The sequence below is a fragment of the Grus americana genome, chromosome 2 (genome assembly GCF_028858705.1).
Source record: "Grus americana isolate bGruAme1 chromosome 2, bGruAme1.mat, whole genome shotgun sequence".
In the NCBI taxonomy this organism is placed as follows: Eukaryota; Metazoa; Chordata; class Aves; order Gruiformes; family Gruidae; genus Grus; species Grus americana.
In genome coordinates this window covers 146,727,861-146,754,552 of record NC_072853.1, presented here as the reverse complement: position 1 = coordinate 146,754,552, position 26,692 = coordinate 146,727,861, and the positions used below count along the sequence as shown (strand labels likewise).

The window sequence follows — 26,692 nt, the reverse complement described above, 5'->3', positions numbered from 1 at the left end:
GGCCATACATCAGATTTGTAGCATGGTGCTGTGTTGCTTTAGTTTATACTTTTATCTCTGTGTTTGTTCTGCCCACTTGGACACCTCACTCGGACACCAAAGAGGACTCCCACACAACACTTTCATGACAGGATACATGAAACAAGCCAGGTATTTGTGCAACACTTTCTATGCCCTGCCAACTCTTCTCTGTAAACTCTTGATACTGGTCCTGTCAACATGATGAGTTTATCTGCAAAATGGGCTGAGCAGAATTACTCATATAACTATTAACTGTTTTTCACTGTTCTGTAGGTAGCAGCAGTTGTTATAGAGCTGCCATAACAGGGTGCCATTCTTCATTATAGATGAGCTGTAGGTGGTACACTTAAAGGTCCACCACAGCATGGTCATGAGTACCACAGTCTTGGTACTTTGAATTACATCAATTTCTAACAGACTAATCCATATTTTGAAAATTACTCCTAGAAGGAGGTTCTTTAAAATGCATAGGAACGTGCCAGACATAGGAACCAACTTCGGCCAATACGGAACCACTGGCCCCATATCTTTTCCACGGTAGAGATCTCCAGTATGCCAACGTAGCTTCATGCTCTGCAGCATTTGCAAATTCTCACAGATTATGCAAGTGTAAATCAAGAAGTAACTCATGAAGCCGGTGAAGTGCTATCAGTGTTAAACAGTAACAGAGAGCACCAGGAGAGCACATCAAAGCCAGAAGTGAGAGATGGGGGAGCAATAAGGCAGGAAGCAGGTAGGAGGACTTCTCCATGTGCACTCTCACTTACCAAATAGCCTACAACGATTGCTGCTAATTACACAAAGCAAGAAAGGTTACATGGCAGTGTTATGAAGTCGTGCTTCAGTAGACCTCAAACTGGAGAGCCGAGAATGCTGCGAGACTTTCAGGAAGGGCAGATGCAAAACTTTCACTGAAAGACAGCAGTGCACTGGAAGTCACTGTAATTCTCAGCACAAGACAGTGCAAGCTGCAGGTTTCACCAAGGAACACAGCTTTCCTCTGTTTTCACAGCTCTATTCCATGCCAATACCTCAGCTACCTTAACACACACACACACACACCCTGCCCCCACACGAAAGCCATCTGCCAAAAGCAGGTCCCCAGGCCCATCGAAGACCAGAGACTGGTGGAAAGGCAGAGTCCCAACACCCAGGTTCTTCTGCAGACCTTGGCAGTGAGGGGACAGCTGAGGGAAAGCTGAGTGACGGCATTAAATCCATCTGAACCCCCTACGCAGTGGGGGAAACTGAGGCGCTGCCGGTGACAGCCCTGTTTGGTGCCCACAATGCCATGGGCACCCAAAAGGCTGCCTCATCAGGCAGCTTCGCTCACTGGGCACCTCAGGGTGCAGGTGAGGAGGAGGAGGGAGTTGGGGCAGGCGGCCAAGGGAGGGCCCGAGGGGAGGCTACCCTCCCTCGGCCGGCCGCCCTGCCGCATTGGAGGTTCCCCTCAGGCAGCACCGAAAGGGTTACACTGGCCGCGGGCTTCCCCACCTGCGCGGGTGTTCCCTCCCCAGCTCAAGTCCCGGTCAGGCTGGGCTTGGTGTCCGCTGTCACCCCGCTCTTTTCCCGGCACGTCCCATCCCGCACGGTCCCTGCGAGCACTTACCCAGCAGCGGAAAAACCCGGGGAAGAAGTGCGAGGAGAAGCAGGAACAGAGAGGGAGCCATCGCCGCGGCTTCGCCCGTGGCGCCCCGCCGCTGTGAGGAGAGGGCTTCCCGCCGGGCCGGTCCTCCGCACTTGTGAAGGGCTGGTGGATCAGGGGAAAGCTCTGGGCTTGAAATGATAAGGAAATATCCTGTCACATGGGGCGTTTTGAAATAACAGGAATTCGCTGTTCAAACTTTGCTTTCCTAAGCTGATTTTTTTTTTCCCTCAGCGGAGGGAAGAGCCTCCTTCCAGGCACATGCAGGTGATAAAGTGATGATAGCTGAGAAGAGGGCTGGCTGGGTTTTTTATTTTTATTGTTGTGGTGGTGGTTCTTATTTTTATCCACTTTGAGTCCCTGTCAGCTTTGCATGTGGGTCAGCGGTTGGTTTTTGAAGAAAATGAGCCAAACCCGCACCGAGGGAGCAGGAAATCCCCCTCCTCTGTTTCGGAGGCGAACCCAAAGCTCAAACAAAAAAAAAACCCGCTCAAACGACCGGGTTTCTCCCGAGAGCGGGGACTGCAGAAGTAGCGGAGACCTACTTTTGGGAACCAGAATTTGGGTTGCTCCCCCCCATCACTCCTCCCCCAAGTGCGAGCAGGTTGCTCCAACAACCGCCGGGGAGCGGAACGCGGGGAGGCGGCCGGGGCCGGGGCCGGGGCCGGGCCGGGCCGGGGCGCGGCGGGAGGCGCAGCCTGTCTGTGCTCGGGGTGGAAAGGAAGAGCCGGAGGGGACGCACGGGCTTAAAAACTCTCACGAGGCATTTTCTGAACTCTAATAAATTAAATTCAACCGATCTGTCTGTCTACCTGTTCTTCTGACTGTGGTGGCTGTATCTGCTGTTTACAGGATTCAAATCGTGCTCATGAACCAGTGTGAGAAAATCAGAACCTTGCTTGCTAGCTGGGTTTTCACAAGCTGAAGCACCTACCTGGAATTAAATAATCGTTCTGAAAAGGTGCCTTTAGAGCACAACCTGCCTTGAGGTTTTTATGGCTTCTTGCTGTGCCGGGTAGGAGACTTCCCTGTGTGCTTTTTTGTGGGGAGCAGCATGTTATTCCTTAGAGGTCATGGTCAATATATTGTCTGAAGGGTCCCAAATGGATAGAAAACAACATTTGTACTGCTGTTTTTCACATAGACTCTTTTATAACATATCAGACTTACTGAGCTTTGTGATACAGCATACACAAATTTGTGAAGCATCAACCCTACTGTGTGTGAAGCATGTTGTACAGCAGCTCTCCCTGTACTGTCATGCACTCAGAAATCTCTGGTAAGTATTGAAAATCTTCAAAAGCCTCCTTGCTGGAAGTTCTGAGTGGAAAAGTAGAGTACGTCCAGGGAAATACCAATGTGAGGAGACAGGGCAGAGTGAGTAAGGGCTTTGACAATATTATTACAGGAGAAGAAACAATGGAGATGAAGTCCAAGCTCATTTGAAGTCAATGATTAAATTTCCGTTAGCATCGGAAGGGATTCCAGCCAGGCACTTCAGCTGTGCTGGGTCCTCCTGTGGACTACGTGCAAGGAATGGAGAAGAAGTGCTTTGTAATTTCTCTTGACATCTGTGGACCCACATAAAGGTCAGGAACAGGCTGGCCCAGGGACAGGAGGTGGGAAGTATTTCAGCCATAATCAGCAATGTTCTGTATCGTTATGTTGATGAATTCTTATCTGGGAAACTTCATCTCTTGCTGCAGTATACGGCAGATATTTGTTATTTGCTAACTATTTGCAATGGCCTTTATGCTGAACCAAGTTCTTGCACTGAGGAGATTATAGCTAACTCAAATAATCGTAGTACAATTCAGAAATGAAGAATTCCTCCATATTCTAGCACTACCACCTTCAAAAGATTCAGGCATTCAAAGCATGTATGAAAAGTGTTTTTAGAGGTGGAAGAAAAAACATTTTCCTAAGTCACCTTACTATTTGTTTATGTATTTATTTTACTAGCAGTTAGCAACACCTGGAAGCCCAGGAAAGCATCTACTGCTAGAAGGAATAAGTCAGAAGATGGAGAATAATGCTTCTGCCCCAACAGAATACTGTTATTTGTAAGACTGTCACTGAAAGTTTTGGAATTTGTGGTATTCTTTTGGCCCAAGACACAGTGAGAAGGGAGGCACTGTAAGAAGTTCTATCTCAGTGTAAGCACAACTGCCACAGAAGTCTTTAGATTAAACCCAGGTGATTAAAACAGCAAAGGAGGCTGCATGTAACTTAAGTGCATGTGTGTGTCACACAAATAGGCAGGAAAATGGAAGTAGATGAGTAGTTACACCTGTTTGGCAGTCAGTGGCTGTACCAGGAATGAGCTATACTCTGAAGTGACAGAAGGAACTGTATTAGGCCATTCATGAAGATTCTCAAAACTAAACTAGACAAGGAGCTGAGCAACCTGATGTACATTTCAAGTTAGCCCTGCTTTGGGGAGAGGGTCATACTAGATGACTCCCAGAGGTCCCTTCCAACCAAAATGTGAAAGAGCTACTTCCAAGACAAATATTCCAGCCTTTCTTGGGATCTGTGCCTTCGTGATCTGAAACCTGCCTTTTTCTCATTGACCCTTGCACACACTGGAAATACTGCCACTTCAAAGCCATTTTGAGTGTGGGGGGGTGTGTACATATATACAAATATATACATACACCCTGTCTAGAGCAGCACAGGTCTCAATGAGCTTATTCATGTAGCCTCCATGTCTTGTCTGCAGCATACTCCTCAACAATTCTGTCTGGATCTGGCTTGCTCTTTGGGAATCATCACGCAAACAAATGAATCGTATATTCTGATCTGATATAGTCCAGGGGAAAGATTTTCTCTCTTTTGAGACAAAAGTATTCAGCAAAGTCTCAGGCTATAGTGATTTGTAGGCAAATAGTTATCAGAAGTCCAATCTGCTGAATAACTAATGACAGGATACATGCCCTAGATAGACATATGTTTCCATCTCTCTCTGTGGGTAGCAAGCCAGCTGCCATTTACATTTGGAACAGAAAGGCCTAAATTCCTCTGAAACAGGTCGGACCCTCTCTGCTTCTGGCACATCCAGTACTTGCAACTGGTGACTCTTCCTGGCAAAATACCTTGAAATCCTGAAGTCCCAGTGGCCTTTGACTTTGATAGTCAACAGGAAGATGGAAAGTTCAGTCTAAATGAAATCATATCCAGACCTGAAACATAATATGCCTATTTTGTTGGTGTGGAAGCAAACCAACCGGATTATTATCCATTCTTTCACATTTGCATCCAAGATGGTTTTTGATTTTTCATGTGGGGACCTGTATCTCTCAGATGGAGTTCCATAGTTTTCTACACATTTCTAATGTTTGCGTGGTCGTATATAATAAACACATACTCAAGAACAAAATGTGCATCGTTTTTATCCTCACTATTATCGCAATGCCTGTACTATACCAAGAAGCTATATAAACAAGACATTGAGCAGATGAAACAAACAGGAATTGGCAAAGTTAATATTTCCTTTTTATGCAAATTAGATTCCTCTGAAATGTTATTCAAAAATTGATTTTGAAGTTTCTGATTTCTAAAAACAAAATATAATAAATTGTTTTAAGAAGGAGAACAATCAAGGCTTTAATATCTGTCACCAGAGAACCATACCTAGTTAAAGTCCCTTGAGGATACAACTAATATCATGTAGAATACTCACTTTAAATGCAACTAATGCAATCTTCTATATGTGCTTTAAATTTTAAAAACATTAAATATTCCAACATTCTGCCTTTACTGCAAAGCAAGAATGTCATTGTTCCTTGCATGTACTTTAATTGCTTCATAAATATACGTGGCTATTGGGAATGTAGGTATACTCTCATGATTTCTAAGACTTCAAGTTCAGTTTGTGCTTGACCCATGCTATGAAAATAAAGAGAAATGTTCATGCCCTTAGGTTTCTGGTTGCTTACAGCTACAAATGAGTGTCGCCTGCATAGTTAAAAGCCACAGTAAATACAGCCCAAAGTTCGCAGCTGCTCAGGCTAAGTAAGGAAATCCTTGAAGGTTTCTGTCATCATGGAGGAGTCTCAAGTGGCAAAGGAAAGACAAACCATGGCTGTAGAACACCCCGTGTGCCTACATAGATCCTGTCATGTGCCTTTTATCAGGTCTAATTTGATTTTTCCATGGTATTCTACTACGTCATGTTTCAGAAATACAGCTAGATACTGGATTGTGGGGTGGAGACTGGTTTGTATAAAATACAGGTCCTTAGTTATAAGGTGTTCACTTCTTAAAATTAGCATGTTATGTTAAGGGCTACTTGGTGAACACAGCCAAGACTTTCTTTTAATGAAAGGACTTCTCCTTAGACAAGCCACCAGTTTAGCACATACATGATTTTTTTAGAAACTTTGTAAGTTATATACATTTCAGAGAATAGCCTGGAAAGTAAAGATATTCTGCTCAAGGACAGGGAGGAATGTAGCCATAAACTGGGCCACTTTCTATCCACCCACCGAGAAAAACCACCTAGTTTAAACAGAATCCAAAGATTTTTGTATTGAAAGATTTCTTCCGTGAAACCTTCCAGCACTAGGACACCAATGTTTGAAAGTTCTGCAGTGGAAGATGTTGATGACTTCTCCCTAGCTAAATTCTTCTCAGTGTTTTTTTCTTAAATGCTTGACATTACAACTTGCTTGTGAGATACCAAGTTGTAAATGCTTTCTCTCTTGATACAGACTCTTATTCTGTGAACGATGAGGTAAGAGGAAAATCACAGAAAATGGGCAGAAATCTTGAATGTTCTCTAAGAATTTTTGATGACAGACAAACTAATGTAACTATCAAATTGAGGAAAAAATATAGTGTTGTATATGAACTAAAAGAGCCAAAACACAAACCTATGAATGCTGACCAACAGTCACCAGAACTGATTCCAAATGTAGTTAAGGCTGAATCGGGTACCTTTCCTCCATACAGGAGCCAGCAGAAAGAAGGGTTATGAAAACTTTCAGCACTTTTTCATGTGATCTCTTGCTTTGCAAGGCTTAAGCTCATCCTGTTGACTTCTGCAAGCACATAGAAATGAGACAGCTGATAGGAACAGTGAACAAAACAGCATAAGCAGGATCCAGTTCAGCACTGGTTTTACAATACCATTATCTCAACAAGAAATTTTGACCACCAGTGAGGAAAAAAAAATAAAAATTAAAGCACTGCCAAGAAAGTAGATTCATTGTTCTGCAATTAATTTAAATACCACCAAAAAATCTCCTCTAAATACCCAAATGTGTTCAGCCCACCTACACAACTCCTAAGAGAGCAGTACAATCATCCTAACCTTCCTCTGCTGTCAGTAGAGAGAAAGAAAGGAGCAATTTGGATCTCATACCCTTCCATGAACACCTCAGATGTCCGCTCTTACCTAACTTGAGCCTGGGTCTGCAGTCCTGAACAGGATACATACATCCTTGTGCTAAGTAGAGCAATAACTTTTTTTTTTTTTCTCAACGCAACACCTCAAGCCTTTATTGTGAAGCCCTACGTGCTTTTATTTTTTTAAAAAACCCTTTCATTACCTTTTTTACCTTTTAGCTGTCTAGTATAAAGCAAATGGGATTAACTTCTTTTCTCTGTCATCTGCCTACAAGCCGTGGCAGATATCTGCTGTACAGGAAGAAAATGGCTCACACTGATTTGGGAAGTAGAGTACCTTAGTTCATTCCCAGAACAGAATTGTTCTCAAACATGAAATCCATGCGACAAATCCCCTCCAGCCAGGAGGCAGATAGGGAATGCCACTGTAGTAAGCATTGGTGGCTCTTCACAGTCTATTCAGTTTTCTCTCCCATTCTGTAATAATAAAGCACTCCTAAGTGAGAACTGTGGGACTTTTAATTACAGTGCTCTGCATGGTAAAGATCTGTACACAACCAGAGCAGTGCGACCCACGATGCTGTTATCTGCGCAAGAGACAATTATAAAGCTCTGGACTGCCATCTCTCATTTATCTGGGTGCTGTAAGTCTTTTGATAAGACTACTTCTCAATTAACAAAATGAACACACATCTTTAATCCTCCTCATAACTTTACAAGTACACCAGTGGTCTCTAAGTTTTCTTCCTGCATGATAATATCCAACTATGTGGATATTATTGCAGAGTCAAAGGTCAGCAAAATTTGGAACTCAGTGGGAGTCGAGCAGAGCACACCGTGAAATTAATGTAATGCCATAAGATGCTGGTAACAGTTACGACCTTTGAGCCGTACACTCAGTTCTAGTTATTTATCATGGCTAAAAAGAGACACAGCAGAAATGTGGCAGTTCACAGATGAAACAGTGTTTAGTAAAGCATGAAGAGATTTTCTTACAAGGAAATAGGCTTTTTTAGAAATGAAAGGCAAAAATTGACACATGATAGAGAAAGTTAAAAGGATAAACAGTCCAGAGCTGGTTTGTCAGTCCTTTCTATATGCCATATCATGGTACAAGCACAAAAAAAATCCAGTTTAATTCAAAAACAATGGTCTTCATATCCATTGTCACTATGAACTCAAAATATAACCATATACATGAGCTGTCAGAGGTCCTTCAAGAACTATCATTCTTTAGAACAGAAATAAATCAGTAGGAGATGGTATTTAAGATGAAACTTCTTCTGAGCAGTTTATGGGATCGATAGGTAACTGTCAGGTAGAGAGTCTGGGTTGGCTTTGTTTGCAGAGAAGAGGGTTATTTGGGGGTTTCTTTGTTTGTTTGAGCTTTACTTCAAATAATCTAATTTTGGGTGAAATCATAGGCCACACTCCTCAACCACAGATTTGATCCTGTCTCACTGGAATAGGAATACTATGGCATTCCTAGAAGTATTAAGAGGATACCTGAGAAATCTTTAAATCATTCTTTTGGGAACTATTCTGTTGTGTAGTAGTTGAGCAAAATTGCAGTATTCTTTGTTATAAATAAAAGTCTACATCCATGATCATTATGCCAGTAAGTCTATGACATTATGAATACTAATTCATGATGGTTACAGTAGCAGAGTACTGCACACATGTGACAGAGGAGTTTTATTTGAAAAAAGGAAACAGTTTTCAGTGCAATTTCACAAAGAACTATGAAATTAAACAATGAGTTAAAAAAGTCATATATTAAAAAAATATGCTAACCCTAATATTACTCAGATTATTGTTGCAGAAGTTAAAACATGTGCTAACCTCAAGTTTATGAGGTGTTACCCATAGTATAGGGTTTGTCCATGGGCAGAATGTTCGATTTTTGGAAGGGAAACATACTTAATTTCACTAAAGCACTGAGAATTGCAGTTACATCTATGATTTAATGTTCAAAGCTCCTGTCCTATTCACTGAACTCCTTAAGCCTGTGCTGCCTGGAATTTTTTTTCACCATTTTTTTGCAGAATTTAAAAATCTTTTTTTCAACAGAAAATGAATGCAGTAAAACTGAAATATTATGAAGTATTATGTAAATTAATCAGTCAGTACATATTACTGCATTTTCAGTATAGTAGGGGGGGAAATGAAATTTTATTTCACAGAACGTTGTTACATTTCATTATCATTTCAGCAAGAGGATTTTTTTTTTTTTTTGTAATATTTCTTGCAGAACAGAATAAAATTTCCATGCCTCAGTTCTGCCTGTGCCAGAACAGACCGAGTGTCCCTCCCGGTGACTTCCCTTTAGGCCAGCACCAGAACCACGAGACAGCCCTCTGCTCAACTACAGCTCACCCTGGGTCTGGCTCATAAACACGCTAGGTTTGTCTCTCCTGAGAATGACCAAATTGATAATGATGTTTTTATTTGACATTGTTTAGTCAACGAATAATGTCATTTTGATTAGTCCAAAACTGTTTATGCATTCAGGCGCAGTTCATCAAGTTTGTTTGAAAAATGATTGTCGTGCTGCATTCACAAGACGGGGTGACTCATCAGACCACAGCAGGGTGCATTAGATCTGGGCACGTGTACGGCGACGGATGCCTCCCACAGCGGGTTTCAGATCTGCACAGCACATGTCCTGTCGCTCCAGCGTCACCCAGGAACATCGCCAGTCCTGAGGAACACACAGTTCTCCATAAAGCCAGTCCTAAGTACCTTAGTGATTGTCCTGGTTTTAGCTGAGAGGGTTGATTTTCTTCATAGTAGCTAGTGTGAGGATATGTTTTGGATTTGTGCTGGAGACAGTGTTGATAATATGGAGATGTTTTTGTTCTATGGACTTATTGTTGAGCAGTGTTTACACGGGGCCAAGGCCTTTTCTGCTTCTTGCACTGCCCTGCCAGCGGGATGGCTGGGGGTGCACAAGAAGTTGGGAGGAGGCACAGACAGGACAGGTGACCCAAACTGACCAAAGGGATATTCCATACCATATGACGTCATGCTCAGTTTATAAGGAGCTTGGGGAAGAGAGGGGGGAGGGCGGCGGCGTTTGGAGCAATGGCGTTTGTCTTCCCAAGTAACCGTTACGCGTGACAGGGCCCTGCTTTCCTGGAGATGGCTGAACACCTGCCTGCCCATGGGGAGTGGTGAATGAATTCCTTGCTTTGCTTTGCTTGTGCGCGCGGCTTTTGCTTTACCTATTAAAATGTCTTTATCTCAACCCACGAGTTTTCTCACTTTAACTTTTCCAATTCTCTCTCCCATCCCGATGGGGGGGGAGCGAGCGAGCGGCTGCGTGGTGCTTAGCTGCCGGCTGGGGTAAAACCACAACAGTGATCCTGTGTTTCACTTTATTCCTGCCCTCACTTCCTTATTCATAAAATGAGATAGTTACTACCTCACTTGACTTACTAGAAGAGGAAATGTAGTGGTGTGTATATATTGAGTATTGAATATAGTGAAATTTATGAGCCAAAAAGTGGCTGAAACAGTCTCAAAGCTATTCTAGCCTCCAGCCTAATTCAAATGAAATAAAAGCCGTGTAACAATTTTGTAAATTGTGGTCTGAAGAGGTATGCATGAAGGAGGATGACCTGCGAGACAGGGGTAGAGGGAGGGAGGCTGGTACTACCTGGTGTGTGGGAGTAGCTCTGATGGAGGGAGCAGACCTGCCGGGGAGCGAGGAGGGCTGGGATGACGCCGAGTGCTGCTGTGAGAAGGCATATACTGAAAGAGGAGGCTGGGACTGGTCTACAAGACACCTTGGGGCTTAATCCTTACCTGGATCTCAGGAGGCTGCTGGAGTTGCAGTAATGAGCCTTCTTACTTTTTCCTCTGCTCCAAGAGACAATCACCTTACCACCTTCTCTCGATGCAGTGTCTCCTGTACTAGGTGTTTGTGGAAGAAATATAAAGAGAGAAGTTTAAACTGCTCTCTTCCTCTTACAAAGTTTTAATGACATACGAGGGGTGAGTCGAGGTCTGTAAATCATCATTTCTGGGAAATTCTACAGCCTTGCCTTGAATTTTGAGAAGTTTGGCAAGAGCCCCAAAGTTATGAAGAAATGTAGCAACATGTTAAACACGTGAACAGCACTGCGCTGCCCCAGAGAACCCGCCATCTGAAAACTGCTCAGTGAACCACCAGTGAAATGACTGACTCAGGCCAGAAGCACCCTAACGTAAGCCATTTCTTCAGCTCTTCCCTGGGCAGCATTTTCAGCAGAAATGCCCTGGCACGAAAGAGCAGAGAGACTGAATCACCTTTTTCTCTCCTACTGGGAAGCATTACGAGGAGTCAGAAAATCTGACGCTGCCTCAAAGCCAAGCTGTACCTGTTGTATATGTAAGGAAAACATCCATTTTCAGTGTTTCTTGTCCAACTGGTTTCCCATTAAAAGAAATATTTTAAAATGTTGAGATTTAAGTGAAATGTCCTGTACCACTGTGTAACAGACTCAACAGGCATTTCCTTGGAATATTTATGAATATTGACTTTGTAAAATCTGAAAGGGAAGTAGTCCAGATTCCCGGGAGCTATGCCAAGAGATTTTGAATCCAGGGAAACAGCAATCTCATGTGCAGAGCTCCTGGAATTTAACCTCAGCTACCGGTTTTCTACGTGTTTGTGGCACACGGCGAAGTCACTGCGTGCCGCATGTCACCAGTTTAAGGCATGCTGACATCATGTACTGTGTAGGTCAGTCAATGCTTGTAAAATGATGACCACTTGTAGGTGAGATTGTAGTGTTCTTCATGATAGAACTTGTTTGCAGAGTGAGCAGTAAAGTGCAATCATGAAAGCTTTCCTCAGAACAGCAGGGAGCCAAATCCAAACCTGGCTCTGAAAACCACGTAAAAGACTAAAACACTGGGCAACAGCACCCAGTCTGGGCCCTAGCCCAAAAATATCCTGCTCCACAAAACACCTCGGAGTACCATACTGCTTTCTGAGACTACTATCTCCATTTTTTGCACCAGCAGTGGGGTTCAGCCTTCACACGTGTGGACATGAACAGCACTGTAGGGCTGAGGAGCCACGTCCACTCTCCCTTTCTCTCCTACAAAATAGTCCTGTACCTCCTCCCTGGCCAAACAGCAATGGTCCTGTTACCAGGAAAGCTTTCATCTCCTGTTTGCATACGGATACAGGTTGTTTACGGGTGACCTCGACCCCAACTTTTGTAGGTATTTGCATAGATGGACAAGACATTTCTTACATAAGTCAAAGTGAAAAACGAAACAAAACAAAAACCTCAAACCACACGTGGGAAAGAACATCTAGTAAAAGGCAAAAAGTGCCAATGGGAAAGGCAGAATAATCCCCAACCAGGCAGAGTTTGGGATTAGTTATTTACCTTTCCTGGTGCCTTGGCTAGAAGCAAGAGATCGGCCACAGTTGTGGCTGGATTATTCTGATGCCTCATTTCAGTGGGAGTTAGGCATCAAAATGACTTTGAAAATGTGAAACCTAGCTGTTAGTTTAATCCTAAACGTGAAGTCTCAAAACTGATTAAGTGGCAGTTAAATCAGAAAAATTCAAGTGGAAGCAATTACTCTGATTGATAGGTTAAGAATAGTTTTGTGAAAGGGTAGGTTTTTCCTTTTTTTGTACGTCCTTTTTGTGAAGACCGATGTCTTTTCTATGATTTGCTATCTCCACCATTTCACAGAAGATGTTCAAGCATAGAGGTTTCAAAAAGAAACTCCTTAGTATTTCAAAGCACTTTTGTCATTTCAAGTACAGTGAGAGTCTGTAGATAAATCATAGATTTTTCACTGACTAATAGTTGGCTGTGCTATCTGCGTTTAAACCCAGATTAGATTACCTCCACTAGGAATCCCAGAGATTAGATATCTGCAGCATTCAGGTCAGTACAAGAGATCCTCGCAGGCTGTTTCTGAAGGTACAACGGCAACTGTGCCGTTTGTTATTTCAGCCAGTACAGCGTGTAACTCTGCGCTCGGGCAGACCCATTGTGGCAGCCTGCCAAGCAATCCAGACAGCAACGACACGACAACTTCATTTCTCTCTTATTTTATTTCACACCGACATTGTCATCTTATCTCAGCATTCTGTAGAGCAATGGATTTGAAATCATGAACAACTCAAAATATCTGTATTTTCTGAGAACAGCTTCTGTCTGCAGTATCAAAACATGCCGTTTGCTTTTTCTTCCTAAAATAAAAACACTCACCTCAGCTCTGTGCTGCATGGAGGATTTATACAGACTATTCTTCTTGGGAGTTCTGGCAGCTCTTCCTGCCTGTTATCTATGACCAGAAGTGAGCTGATGTATCAGTTTTTACAGGAAACCAAATCAGCAAATGTCACACAGGCAGCGAAGCAGGATATAGTAAACTATACTCCATATATACATCCCATGCTTCCTTTACGCTCTTAAAGCTGAGAGCCAAGCGGTCAACAGCAAACGTAGGTATAGGGGGGAAGAAAGCCTAAGTAAGTGCTTCATAAGACATAAAACCTGATTTTCCCTACAAACCAGTCAGTGCAAATGTAAGCAATTGAAGATGAACACTGAAGTGCTCAGAACATCATGTGCCATAGGAGTCGGAATACTGTCCAAGACGACTTGCCTATATATCCTTAATTTTTGCTCATTTTACTAATTCTCCTAGGTGAGGTACTTAACTACTGGACCCAAAGCAGGAAACTTCTGTAAGTCTCTTGACACTACAGAACGTGCCATAATTCTGATGTCACTCACAGCCCTGGCTTACTTCACGTCTTCTGTCACACAAAGAGGTTACTTTTTACACAGACTTAAAATACTGCTTGACTTACAGACAACTGAGGGTTTCGATGGATGAATCCTCTCTATACGAAGCATGCATGTTCTTCTAGAAACAAAGCTTTAATAATAAAGACTCATTTATTTGCACAAAGTCTTCTTCCTCCTTTGTCTCTCCTGATTGCATCAGCCACCTCAAGTGCTAATTTGCTGTTTTCCTTCATTCTCTCCACCACTCTTAAGTCCTTGGGACCCTACCCCATATGTCACACCCAATTCAAGTGAAGCCAACACTTGATGTATTTGGCAGTGAAGTACTAAGAAAAGAGATTAAATCCATTTCATCGTGTTCTCTTGCTTGTCATTGCTATTCCAAAGTACAACGTTACCCAAAAAGATTGACTACTATATTCTGTGTTTTACTACAGATACCTTCAACAGCTGCCCCTCCTGTTCTGAGAGACAAACAGGTATCAAAAATAAAAAATAAATTAGCCCAAATACCTGCAGTGAGCTAAGGATAACAAGTCTGGTTTAGCTGAGAAATTCAGACAAAAAAAATATTTCTGTGTAATTATGACAGGCCAGATCTACAGTCAAGATCCATTTTATGGCACGACATCCTTTACAGTTTTCTACCGAGAATCACAATCAGTGAAAGATCAGTGAAGCAAATATAACAGTCCATGCAAAGCACATGCTAGAAGTGACAACTTTCTCAATACCTGAATACAGCATCCTCCTAGCAAGGAAGCTAGAGATCCTCCCTTACCAAACTTCTCAAATGAAACGCAAACTCTTCAGGCTTGCACTGCTGATACTGATCTAATGCAGGACTGATTTGTGTTCTGAAAATAAATTAACCCAAGACTATTGTACCTCAGTGGCCAAGTCCTTCCTCCCCCCCCCTCCCCGCCAAGGAACAATTTAAAACTTTGTGCCCCCACTAGAAATAGAAAAACCAGGCAATCTTGATGTTCTGGTAAACTCAGTGCACAAGGTGGGCTTAAATAGTCCATGAATATGTAGACAATACTACAGCTGTCCTGTAGGATCCCAGGGCTTAGAAGGGAATCAGGAAAGAGAGATTTTTTGCAGACTTTGTTGCTAAGAAAGATTCTTAAGCCTACAGGATTTACTGTTGTGGAACATACAGTAGGGCTGCTGATAAAAACCAGTCTGGCGGCAATGAACCAGGAGGTCGTACTCCTTAATACCGCAGTGGAACATTCAAAAAATAAAATTGCCTATGTAGGAGGTCAACGCTCTTTTCCCTGACTGCTGTCTATATGTGCAACTGTACTGCAGCTGTAATAATAACAGTTTTGCTATTAGTAAGGATAGAGAAAATTAACTCTGCAGGCATCCACTTGCTAGCGTCTAAGACTTGCCAGTCCCCTGTTTAGGACAAGCCAATGTGCAGTGCCACAGTCAGTCTGGAGCACCTCTGGTGTCATCCCTTTGCACGCCAGCAGCCCAGGGTAGGGAGGTCCCCGTGAGCACGGGTATTTGGATCTGGATTTGTTGGAACACATCCAGGGAACGTGTGGCACTTAGCCTGCCTTTTATCAAAAACATGAACCAAAAGTAGTTCTGATCAGAGCTGCTACTTATTTGGCTAAATCTCTGACTCAAACATCTTCCAGAATAAAAGGAGGGAGGAGTTCCAAGATCATAAACTGAATATAGTCAGCACCAGCATTATAGCTTCTTGTCTTACCTATATAAAAGGCTAACTTAACATGATTATACAAAATTCCAATAATGGCAACGTTATCACTGTCAAGAGACACTGTGATTCAGCACATTCTCAAACTGTTTAAGCGAGACAATTCTCTTTGAACTTGGAGGAGGGGGAACTGCAAAGTACCCATTAGTGTTCTGAAGCATTTTAAAAATCAAACTTAGTAAAGAAAACAGCCAGAAACAAATCAAGTGACCATAAACTGCAAGGATGGCAACAAGATTCCTGGCAGAAGGAGGATTTTGCAGCAAATCTTCAATAGTGAACCATTATTTCCAAATACTGAGCAGAGCTGTGCATCACACGACTGGCTGCAGCCTGAAAGACTTGCTGGGAACTGAGACCAGTGGAGGTTTCTTAGGATAAAAATAAAAGAAAAATGCAAGCATAGGAAGGAGTAGGAGGTAAGAGAGCAAACTGGAGAAAAATGTCAAGATCACAATGTTTTTTCTGTGCAATAGAGTTATTGATTTATTTGAAAAAGAGCCAATAAAAATGGGAGCGGAAAAAGACTCATTTTTTCCACCTAATACTAAAATAAATTAAAAAAAGAAGAAAAAAGGGGGGGGGGGGTTGGTGAAAGAGGCTTGTTAAATAGAGTATTTTGAAGACCAAGATGGGCACTCCCAACATGATTACAGATGTACTGCACTAGGATTCATTGCTGACGCCATATTTTATGAATGTGATTTTCTCTTTTAGCTGGGAGTTGCTTTTATGTAAACTCTACTAAAAAAAAAATAATTAAAATTACCCAAAATAATAATAGAAAAATATGAGCATGGAACAGATTAATAACACAAATACCATGATAACAATACAGAAACATACTGGATTATGCTTAAGTGGAAACCTTTACAAGGTCCATTAGAAATTCCACTTCTTAATAGGGTTGGCTGATTAGGCAGACAGACATTTCCATCAGAATATTGTGTTCAGCACAGTATGACACTTTAAAAACAATGACTTCCAAAGGAAAGCATTTACTTTTAAACACTTCAATCTATTCTATTTGCTCTACCTAAATGGTACAATTAAAATAATTAGAGCAGCCTCCTCCTGAGTAAAGTAGGAGAACAAAAGGAAGAGCTGATGATGAGATTTTGGTTGTTATCTTTAGAACTGTTCCATAACAGAGTATTTTTCTAGCAGTTTATTTTCAAAGATGAGGCCAGGCCATGTCAAAGAGATTAGTCCCAGCAGCACTGACTGACTGACTGACTCTTGGAAAAGCTTAGACTCTTCATCTACCTGTGTGGTAAAAAGCGCAGCCATTCAATAATGCTTAAAAAGTTATCATTTCTAACTACTTGGAATTTGTGTGCTCACATTAATTCACTGTAAAATAAAGAAAATACGTTCTTTTTAAAGCAATCCATGGTGTTCTGAAAGTACATCCCTATTTGTCACAGATTTAGAAACTTTTTTTTACAGGAAGTTGCAGACACAACCTATGCTCTCGAAGGACAGGCTTTCACTTTGGAAGATAGAAATTAACACCTGAAAAATCTCAACACAAACTTTGATAAATGCAGGGTTGGAATAGACTGCTCTTACACTATTAACAATCAACTTTCTCCCACATTCCTCCCCATCCATCCGTCATATGGAGTCCTCAGTGACAAACTAGAGTTCAAAGAATGTAGAAAGCCTCTACTGGAGAGACAAACAGGACTGCAAAAGCTGTTAAGTACGTGATCTAGTAGGAATGAAAGCTGGAATCATCTCTGGGACTGTATAAGCCTAATCATATTCTTAAAGGCAACACACAACATATGGTGAACCACTCATAAAAGTTTATGATGGACTTGCCACACATCCTAAAATAATTGCCTTTCTGAATCGTGTAATGAATAAGACTAGCAAATAGGATGTAACTATCAGCTTGTATCATTAAACCTTTCGGAACTAAACTTCAGTCCCCAAGAACAGAGCTGCTGTTTTCCTGGGTTGAAATCTGGCCAATTCCCTTGTGAAACTGTACCACTGATGGAATAAAGGAATAAAGCAAATTAGAAAACGATGATCCAAAGTTAAGGGCAAGGTGCTGTGTGAAGAATACGCTGTAGGCCACAGTGACATTACAGAGGCTTGAAAAGTGCAAAGCTCAGTTACAGCAGTTGGGTGACTGAACTAGCGATGAGGGAAAGAGACAGTGCATCAGAGGTTAAAGACCAGCACTGTCTGCATTTCAGAAAACAACTTAAAGGCTCCACAAGACACCTGTATTATTGTGGAAGGACAAACTGCAGAGTGGAAATGTCCAAATATAGAAATATATATAGAGATAATTAATTAAATTTATGATTTACTAACCATTAGTATTTGTGGGCGTGCTTACTATAAGGATCAAGTATGAGATGATAGTGTGTGAAAGAAGGAGATAACCCCTAGGGAATCCGAACACAGAGAAGAGCTGAGATTTGGATTCTTTGCACTGCTGCTGCTGAACTACAGGATCCCACTGAGCACTGCTCAGCTCAGTGCTGTTCACAAATATACAATTAATTCCTTGCTACCCTCTATCTGTCCTGAATAAAGAAACGCGAGCAACAAATCTGGTTTCCATTTGAGCCTCATGGATAGACAAATTCAAGGGAGTCTAGTTCTTGGAAGAGGCAAAATTAGGGACTGGTTTGGCAAATAGCTGCTCTCTGAAGTGATCAGTGGGACTCTGCAGCCTTGGAAGGAACAGCCAACATTTACAAGAAGCCTTGATTATCCGGAAGATAAGAAGTGCTTAAGAGTAGAAAGCACGTCTGTTTTGAGAGAGAGCAAGCTTACTAAGATAAATTACTAAATGAAAATCATCTACTTTATAGTTAAGTGAGCAGGAGGAGTTTTAAAAATCACTAATGCTGAATCCTACTTGAGTGTCATTATCCACACAATCAGACAATAAAAATTGCTTTTCTACGGAAGCTGCAAGAAATTTGTTACAAAATGAGACTGTGGACTCTGTTAAAGCAAAAAGTTCTTCACTAGTTGTTTTTCCTCACCGCACCAGCAAGAAAGCAAGCCCTCTGAACAAACACACCCCTAACAAGAGTCTTTCACGCAACACTTATGGTTTCTCTGAAAAACACCTATGTGAACGTTTGAGCAGCACGTTTCAGCGAGGTGGTTGGTACTGACCCTGTGTTCTTACACAGTTCCAGAGAACCATGGACTTCTCTGTCCTTGGCTGAGCTGAGACTTCCCTTTGTTCTTATGTAAAACACTGTAATTTTTACGTAAATCATCCTATTACCTATATTCCTCAGGCCACATGTTTTTTGCAGCAGGGTTTGCCTGAATGAACTCTGCCAAAATTCTTCAGCAGCAGCTGCAAGAACATGTCACCAGGGGAACAACGAAAAAAACTAATTTGGGGAAATTTTCACAAGTCGAAAAGACATTAAAACCAAGGGATCAAAATGTTCGCACTCCTTTGTGAAGCGCAGTAAATCGGGACAGTCTGACACATAGCTTGCGAAAGTAAACACGTCTGCATAATCCACAAATACCTAAGGATGTATGAGTCAAGAGGGGCGAGCCATCACAACTGGCTAGAAATAGATTCCAGTGTGATTTCAGTAGCAGTCAGGGCAGATTTGTTTGCTTATTAGTAAATCAAGCTTAAAAAACCGCTATAGAATATACCGTATAAAATTACGTGGCCCAGGCATGCATACATTGAAGGGTCCCATTTCTTGATACGTGTGCTTCGTATAGCCAGAGTGGTAAATAGAGACACTGCCCAGTCCAGTGAGTTTCTAGCAGTGAGCGGTGTCACGCTGGTGACGGGCTTTACCAGCCACACAACTGGTTCCTGCTGGATCCAGCACCTCCACGAGCGGGGTCCAAAGTACAACTGCTAAGGTAGTGCATGTCACCAGGCTTGGGAACACGGGGCATGAACGCCAACCGGCATTGATTCAGAAATCAAAGGCACCTGCATAAGGACTCAAAACTCATGCTTAGCGGTGTTAAGCAAATTCAAAGCAAAATATTAGGTTCTACAATCACTTAATTCCTTATATTTTATATCAACTCAAGAGATTGTACTCTAAAGATGCTCTCAATCTACAACTGGAAATACATACTTGCCTTTTTTCCCCCCCGTATGATTTTCTGTGTCATTGCATGTTGCCCACGTATATTCCCAACAATGGTGTGAATTTTAAAAAGTGAAAATCAGCCTTAATGAGTGGAAGTTTCTCCACAAGTTCTTTCACAGTGGCTTATTTCTCATTTCTCGCTTGAAATAAAGATCATGACCAGCATCAACAAAAACAGCCTTGACTTAAAATAATCCAGATCATTTAAATTGGCAAATATTGTGAGAGATAAGTCTTTATCTTGCAACAGAGTAGCATAAGCTTTTGAAAAACAGCTACAGCAGTAAGACAACGCATGATGGTTCCCAGCTTCGTAATGCAGTATGAAGTGACTGCTATGAAGAGAGATTACATATGAAGCAGTTCATCGAACTTTTAAATGAAGATAGTCGGTTTGATCCCCTTAAACACAGACTGATGCTTACTTTACCTGTTGCCCAGATTCATGGCAGCAGATTTTACAATAAGCTTTAAATACTATGGAACAAATTCTCAAACTGCATTTCCATCGTCGGCATCTCAACAGAAACACACTTTCTGTCCAAAAGAGAGGGGCAGTAAAGCAACCTCAACATTAATTCCCCCTCCCTGTTCCAAATCAGAGACATGTTTCATTTCTACACAATCTGTAGGACTTTTAATTCTGTCAGCTGAATTGATATTCTCTTGAAACACAGAAATTATCATACTGAATTAGCCCACAGGCCACATAACCACTTATCCTAAGGTGTTTAGCTCACGTTTTTAGGAAGAGACCTCAGAACAGGCCAAACTGATCATCTGCTGCTCTCTGCTCGCCGAACCCCATGGCGATCTCAGATACTTACATTGGTTTAAGCAAGAAACCTGTAAAGTTTACCATTGTTTTAAGAACATAGCATAAATCTGCCAAGACTATCAAGTTTCAGGTGTGACAGTATTTTAAGCAGTAATGTAGATTCACGAACTGGGCTTTAGCCTGATCTTCAACTCATTTCGCACAGATCATACAACCAAGTTTTACGCTACTCTGCATTAGTGTCATCAGAAATGCAATTAACTGTCAAGTAACTGTGTAAATTAACTGTCAGGCGGCCAGTGGTATTTGCCCATTGATCTGTAAACAAATATATACATTAGACTGTACAGATACACTTGTTTTCATTTGTTCTTTACCACTCCTTTAAAATATTCATCCTGTATCTTTTACCAAAAAAGGACATGCAGCATACTTGAAATAACATGCACAATGTATTACTTTGATTTTAGCTGAAGGAAGTTAATAACAGATGAAAAAACTTTAAAAGTAAAAATAATATAATCTATGTGCAAGCATCACACAAAAAGAACCACAAACCCCCCCCCAAAACCAAAAAACCCTCAAAACCCCAGAACAACCAAAAACCCACTTCCACACCACCTGAAATCAGAAAATTTGAGCCAAGTACTTCTAACAGACCTTGCCTACTGCATCTCCAAGTCCTTCCAGCAAAGGATGTCCTTCTCTGACTATTCTTCCATGAAATTTATAAATTGACTTTGCAACATAATGAACTAAATACTCCAACTTTAATATTTTGCATTCATACCAAAAACAATTAACAGTTTTTACAAATAGTGTTATTTACTAAAACAATTCTTGTACAACAGTGCAGTATATCTAAATATATACATATGCCAACATCAAAGGGAGCATCAAAACAAACCAAAACCAAAAATGCACTTTGCTACTGTGTACACTTTATTAAAACCAAAGCAGACTGCAGCAGGCTTCTTTTCTTTTTCATGACAAAGACAAAAATTATTTGGATTTCCAGAAGCACATGCAGGATAGAAGAACAAAAACTCTGACCACCTTTTTGCCAAGGCAGCAGCATGAAAAGTGAACTTCAGATCTGCAATTTTACATAGTTGCAAATGGAATGTTTTAAAACACAAACACCCTAGTTTAAGAAAGGAGGCTTCAGAAACATACATAGTGTTTTTTACATATTGAAGCAAAAAGTACAAACGTCAAGGCCTTCCCATGTTTTACTAAGGTGTTGGACGGTATACACACGGAGGTTAATATTCCTCATTGCAGCTGAAAATGAAAAAGAAGTATCTGTAGCATGGAGTCGGTCAGCTTCACTAAGATCAAATAACAAAGTAAAAAATGATTCTGCCCACTGTTAGCAATGGAGGGGTTTGTAGCAATGGAGGTTTTTGTAACTGTTACTTCACCTTTTTCTTTAAAAAAATCTCCTCCCAATTCTTAACTGGAAAAAATATGCTCCCTTGTTCTTCAAAACAGATACATGCATCTTCTCCAAAGGAAGCTGCAGTTAAGTAATTAAAGTGCCATTGTAGCTGCTATAATTAGAGACGCTCTTTTTCATTCTGTCTGTGAAACCCAGCAGACAAGGAATAAGGTAAGACCTTTGTATGTAAAGACTGCACAGATATCTTCAAAACATGAGTGAAAAGGTGATATTAGAGAAAATAAAAAAAAAATAAAAACTGAGAATGAGGTATTAAGCAGTTCTCCAGTGTAAATCTGATGTTCCTGCCATCTAGATGAAATCAGAGAACTATAATAGCAGCCTGGATCTGATCGCCAAAATATGTACATGCTATTAAAAGCAAATTTACCTCCTTTGTTACATCTAAGCATCTGCAATATGGCAGAATTCTCTGAAGTTCTGGTTACTGAAATGCATTTCAGTTCTCCCCCCCTCAAAATTAATGGATAACAACTATATCACGAGGGCAATACACTGCTCCACACCTGTTGAGAAGCACGCAGTAATTCTTATATTTTGTCCCTTTTTCCTGTTAGTTTACTGCTGTCGATACGTACTTTGGCCGGTAACATTAAATACACATCTACATGGGTACCAGTTACTAAAAATAGGTGGGTAAATGTGTCACAACCATTCCTGCAACTGTGCACCCTGGAACACACTGCCATGACATCAGTGCCACAAATTTTAACAGGCCACCTCAGTATTTGTCCTGGGATGCTTTACAGTAAATCTTGACATTTTTGTTATGCCCACATAAATTGAGATGATACACATGGGTAAACAAGCTTCGTTTATAGAAATGAAATGCACAGAAGGCACTTTCCAGAGGTTGCTCCAGTTCATGATAAACAAGCCACTAAAATACCCCTTCTGGAGTTAATTAACATTTTTGTATTCCTTAATGAAAGGGTTAAATAACAAAGGTTTATACAAATATTATGAAAACATTTTAGCCTCTCATTGACAATTTACATGTAAATGAAACGACAATTAAAAAAATCAGGTCTTCCATTGGAACATGAATAACACGTCATTTCCAGGGATTCTTAACTTTCAAATAGATTAACTTCCTGACACTTGCTTTATTTGCTAAAAAGCTTTTCCATACAGTAGCTGTACATGCACTTTCCCCCTCTCACCCATATTCAGTGCTCAGTACCGTAGTAAGACAGAGCATACCTCAACTGGGTCAAAACAATGCATAAATCACAGCAGAGAAGCCCCAGCAACGGCATCTCCAGGTTCTTAATACTAAATCATCTGAGAGGAGGCGAATTGAAATATAATTGCTAAATTATCAGTTAGAGAGGATACGAGAGGATGAGTGAAGGAATTAGTGCAATGACAGCATCTAGCAAGGTAGGAGGAGGCATCACTTTAGAGTACAGTCTAGCATATGGGACAACCAAGTGAGAAGACAAAATAATCTTCTGTGATAAATGAGAAAAATCAACATGAAGCAATACAGTTCCAAATTCAATTTAATCTGAAAATTGCATCTGAAACAGAAAAGGTAGGATGTAACAGGAACTGCATCAGTTGTGGACAATGAAAACTGATTTAAGTCAACTAAAATTCACAATTTGTTACAGGAGATACCTTAGAGCAGTGACTCTAATAAAGGCATGAAGGAAAATAAAAAGTGTCCATCTTTTTTTTCAAAACTTTTATTATACTGAATTTATAGTGGCATTGCATTTTAGAAAGTGTTTTTTGGTCACGATGAATACAAATGAAAGGTGATTTTAATTTTCTTAAAGATGGATAAATGCCCAATATAACTATGCTGGAAGGCAGAAAAACTTAACATACACATAAGTTTTCAGTGTTCAAAGGAGAAACCAGGAACAGCATTTCTGCGTGTTAAGGAAAGAAGACTTCAAAAATTGTAAAAACAAAGACAAATTAGTAACAAAAGTATCTTTGCTGAGTCATTTCTGTACAGAAGTTCGACAGGGAACATGTGACAATGTGTGAAAACCTAAGAATGCAAATAGCAAATGTCAGCCGGACTACTTTCATGCTTCAAGCTCCTCCTTGAATCATGGCCTAAGAACTACGGAGTAAAAAGTTATTTTCACTTTTGTGTAGAAATGATACACTTCTATACAAATTGTTTCTCTGATTTTGGAATAAGGTACCTAAAAAGCATACAGACAACACTATCTAAATGATACTACATGCCTTTTACAAAGAAAATCACCTCTACGATCTATGAAAAATGATCTATATCTTGAATTCTTTTTTTTTTTTTTTTAGTATTTCCTTTCAAATTCCACAGATTTTTGTGATGACACCAAGAACTGAAGTAATGACAGCTTGCGAGGGTGCTTAAGAATTCTGGAGAAAAAAAATTACATGAAAATACTAGTATCAAAACAGCCAGCTGGCTAGAACATCCCCAACTGGAACACATCAGCTATGGGCACGTTTTGTAACCACCCCAGTTAGAAGTTATGCAAAGCAGTCATCTGAAAGCATTAACAGGCAAAATACCAATGTCTATTAAAATAGTGGAACAAAGACATGTTAGGTAACTGTGAACAGGTGCAGGAGTGCATGGGATAACTGAGGTCAGCTTATAGTATAGCGTACAATTGCAACATTTAATTCCAGAAGCATCACACTAAAATATAGTGCACAAAAGGGAACAATTTCTGACATACACACTAATGAGACTGAAAACACAGATCTGATGTTGAAGCCACGTAGTATTGCTCTAACTGGAATTAGAGTAGCTGGAAAAGATAAGAGGAAACCAGGATGCATGAATAGACTGAACACAAATGCAAAGTAACAGCAGTCTCTGTAGGAGAAACTCTGATCGGGCATATCTAAAATGCTGCCTTCCATCATCATATTCCTTTTGCAGCACCTCAGCTGTAGAAAGAAAGTATCATGCCTTAAAGAGCCGCCTGGTTAAGTTACTGAGAAATGCAAGGGTTTAAAAAAGGCTAATGCATGTTGCTGCAGAAGTGAATTCAAAGTAACCTGAAAGTGAATGAAAATAAGATGCCTCATAAACTACTCATACTGTAGAAGGGCTAATAAACTCAAATGGTACAACTGGAAATCGAAACAGATGTTTAAGGCAGAAGTGTTTGTGTAAGAACAGTAAACAGAACAAATTGCTAAGCAAGGCCACAAGAGATAAAATAAAGCCCTGAAGGTTTGTTCAGCAAAGTGATTTAAATGTCCATAATTCTCCATGTTTTAATCAAGAAGACTTGAATAGTGTTATTCGTGTTGTGTGTTCCAGTTTAAAACTCCATCATTTCTCCTCCAACTCAATTCCTCTGTCTTTGGTGTAATCTCTACCAACACACATAGAATACAGTTCTGGTTCTCATTGTAAAAAACAACTTGGAAAAAATAAATTACATGCTTCTCATGATAAAATGCAAGATCCTGATCTGTTGCATGGTCCCATGATATGCTTAGCAGCCTCTGAATAGTAGTTTTAAGTTATTAATTATATCTTAAGCAGAATCATAATTTGCTGTTATCCCCTCAAATCGCTTACTAGTTAACTAGTTTACTTTGGTAGATAAGCCATCTAATAGTCATGATACACTTGTGTTCAATTCAAGAAGTAATGAAACCTAGACTCAGATAAGTTTGTAAATTCATGTATAGAGCTTAGCCTGTAAGTGTAACCATGATATGCAGAATTACAGCTTTTCCTGCATTGGAAAAAGACACCACATGTGTCATAAAACTAGACAAAACTATGAAACATGGTTGTCAGTTCATGATTAAAATAAAATAGTAAAGTAAATTATTTTTAAACATTGTGTTAAATATATTCACATGATCACCATAGCTATACGAAATGGCCACTACTGCAATCACAAACTATATGTACATAACATATATGCCACAACAGTTTGCAAGTGTTGAGTTTTCACAGACTAGCCAATTTTACCAGACATAAATAATCTTGTACCAATTTTTAGGCATTTTAAAAGGAATTAAATGTCCTAAATATACCCATTCCTCTGCAAAATTAAAAACAAAAAAATCCTAAAAAGTCAGTGCAAATTGAACTTGTTCACCAAGATAAGAATCTTATTAAGCTGAGGATAAACAAAGTTTAAGAGATTAAAGGAAGAAACTCATAGAATTGCCAACTGCCTTTAGCAGAGGTTAAATAAGATTAGGAATCAGAAGTCCTGGATCCTATAGTAGAGCCTTCTGTGAGTAACTATGCTGTGGCTGTTGAGGTGGCGGAGGCTGCGGTTGTTGTGGAGGTGCTTGTTGACTGCCTGCTGTCTGTGGCAGAGGTGTAGATGCTAAGTTATAGTTTGGCACCTGGGACATATTAGTTCCAGCATTCTGATAAGCAGCAACATCAACAGTAGCAGGTGGTGGGCTATACACTGAAGCCTGGTTTGAGTAAGTATTTCCAGCAACAGAGCCAACCATTGCGCTGAAAAAAAGAAAATTAAAAAAAAAAATTTGAAGTTGAATTAACAAACAATTTACCAACAGAACAGCAGCCCTTTATAGCTTCTTAAGCTGTTCTACATATACATGCAAAAATCTAATTCTGAACACACTGCATATTCAAAACTATAGCCAATGAATATTCCAATTATAACTCAAACACACTCCTCAGATTTAAACACATCTAACACACCTCCCATGGATTTAAAAATAGACTGTGAATCTATACTTTGTTTTAATGTGCAATATGGAATCCCATCTATCTTCCATTCTGCTCATGAAAAAAACCCAAAACCCAGCCAACTATTTTAAACAGCAAAACAAGTCAGGTGAAGTATTTGGAA

At 40.5% G+C, this 26,692-nt stretch overlaps 2 protein-coding genes across 5 annotated transcripts in view; both read right to left on the bottom strand.

The window, feature by feature from the left end:
* Positions 1 to 2,003, bottom strand: part of MRC1 (mannose receptor C-type 1) — a 60,612-nt gene extending 58,609 nt beyond the window's left edge. The window contains exon 1 of one of the 3 annotated variants that reach the window (XM_054816689.1): positions 1,631 to 2,003. In XM_054816689.1, the coding sequence (XP_054672664.1) occupies positions 1,631 to 1,691 (61 nt within the window). In that variant the 5' untranslated portion in view covers positions 1,692 to 2,003. The remainder of the gene's footprint in view (positions 1 to 1,630) is intronic. The other 2 variants (XM_054816691.1, XM_054816692.1) reach the window with 2 other exon arrangements.
* Positions 2,004 to 23,365: 21,362 nt separating this feature from the next.
* Positions 23,366 to 26,692, bottom strand: part of STAM (signal transducing adaptor molecule) — a 34,192-nt gene continuing 30,865 nt past the window's right edge. For both annotated transcript variants that reach the window (XM_054816694.1, XM_054816695.1), the window contains exon 14: positions 23,366 to 26,331. In XM_054816694.1, the coding sequence (XP_054672669.1) occupies positions 26,082 to 26,331 (250 nt within the window). In that variant the 3' untranslated portion in view covers positions 23,366 to 26,081. The remainder of the gene's footprint in view (positions 26,332 to 26,692) is intronic.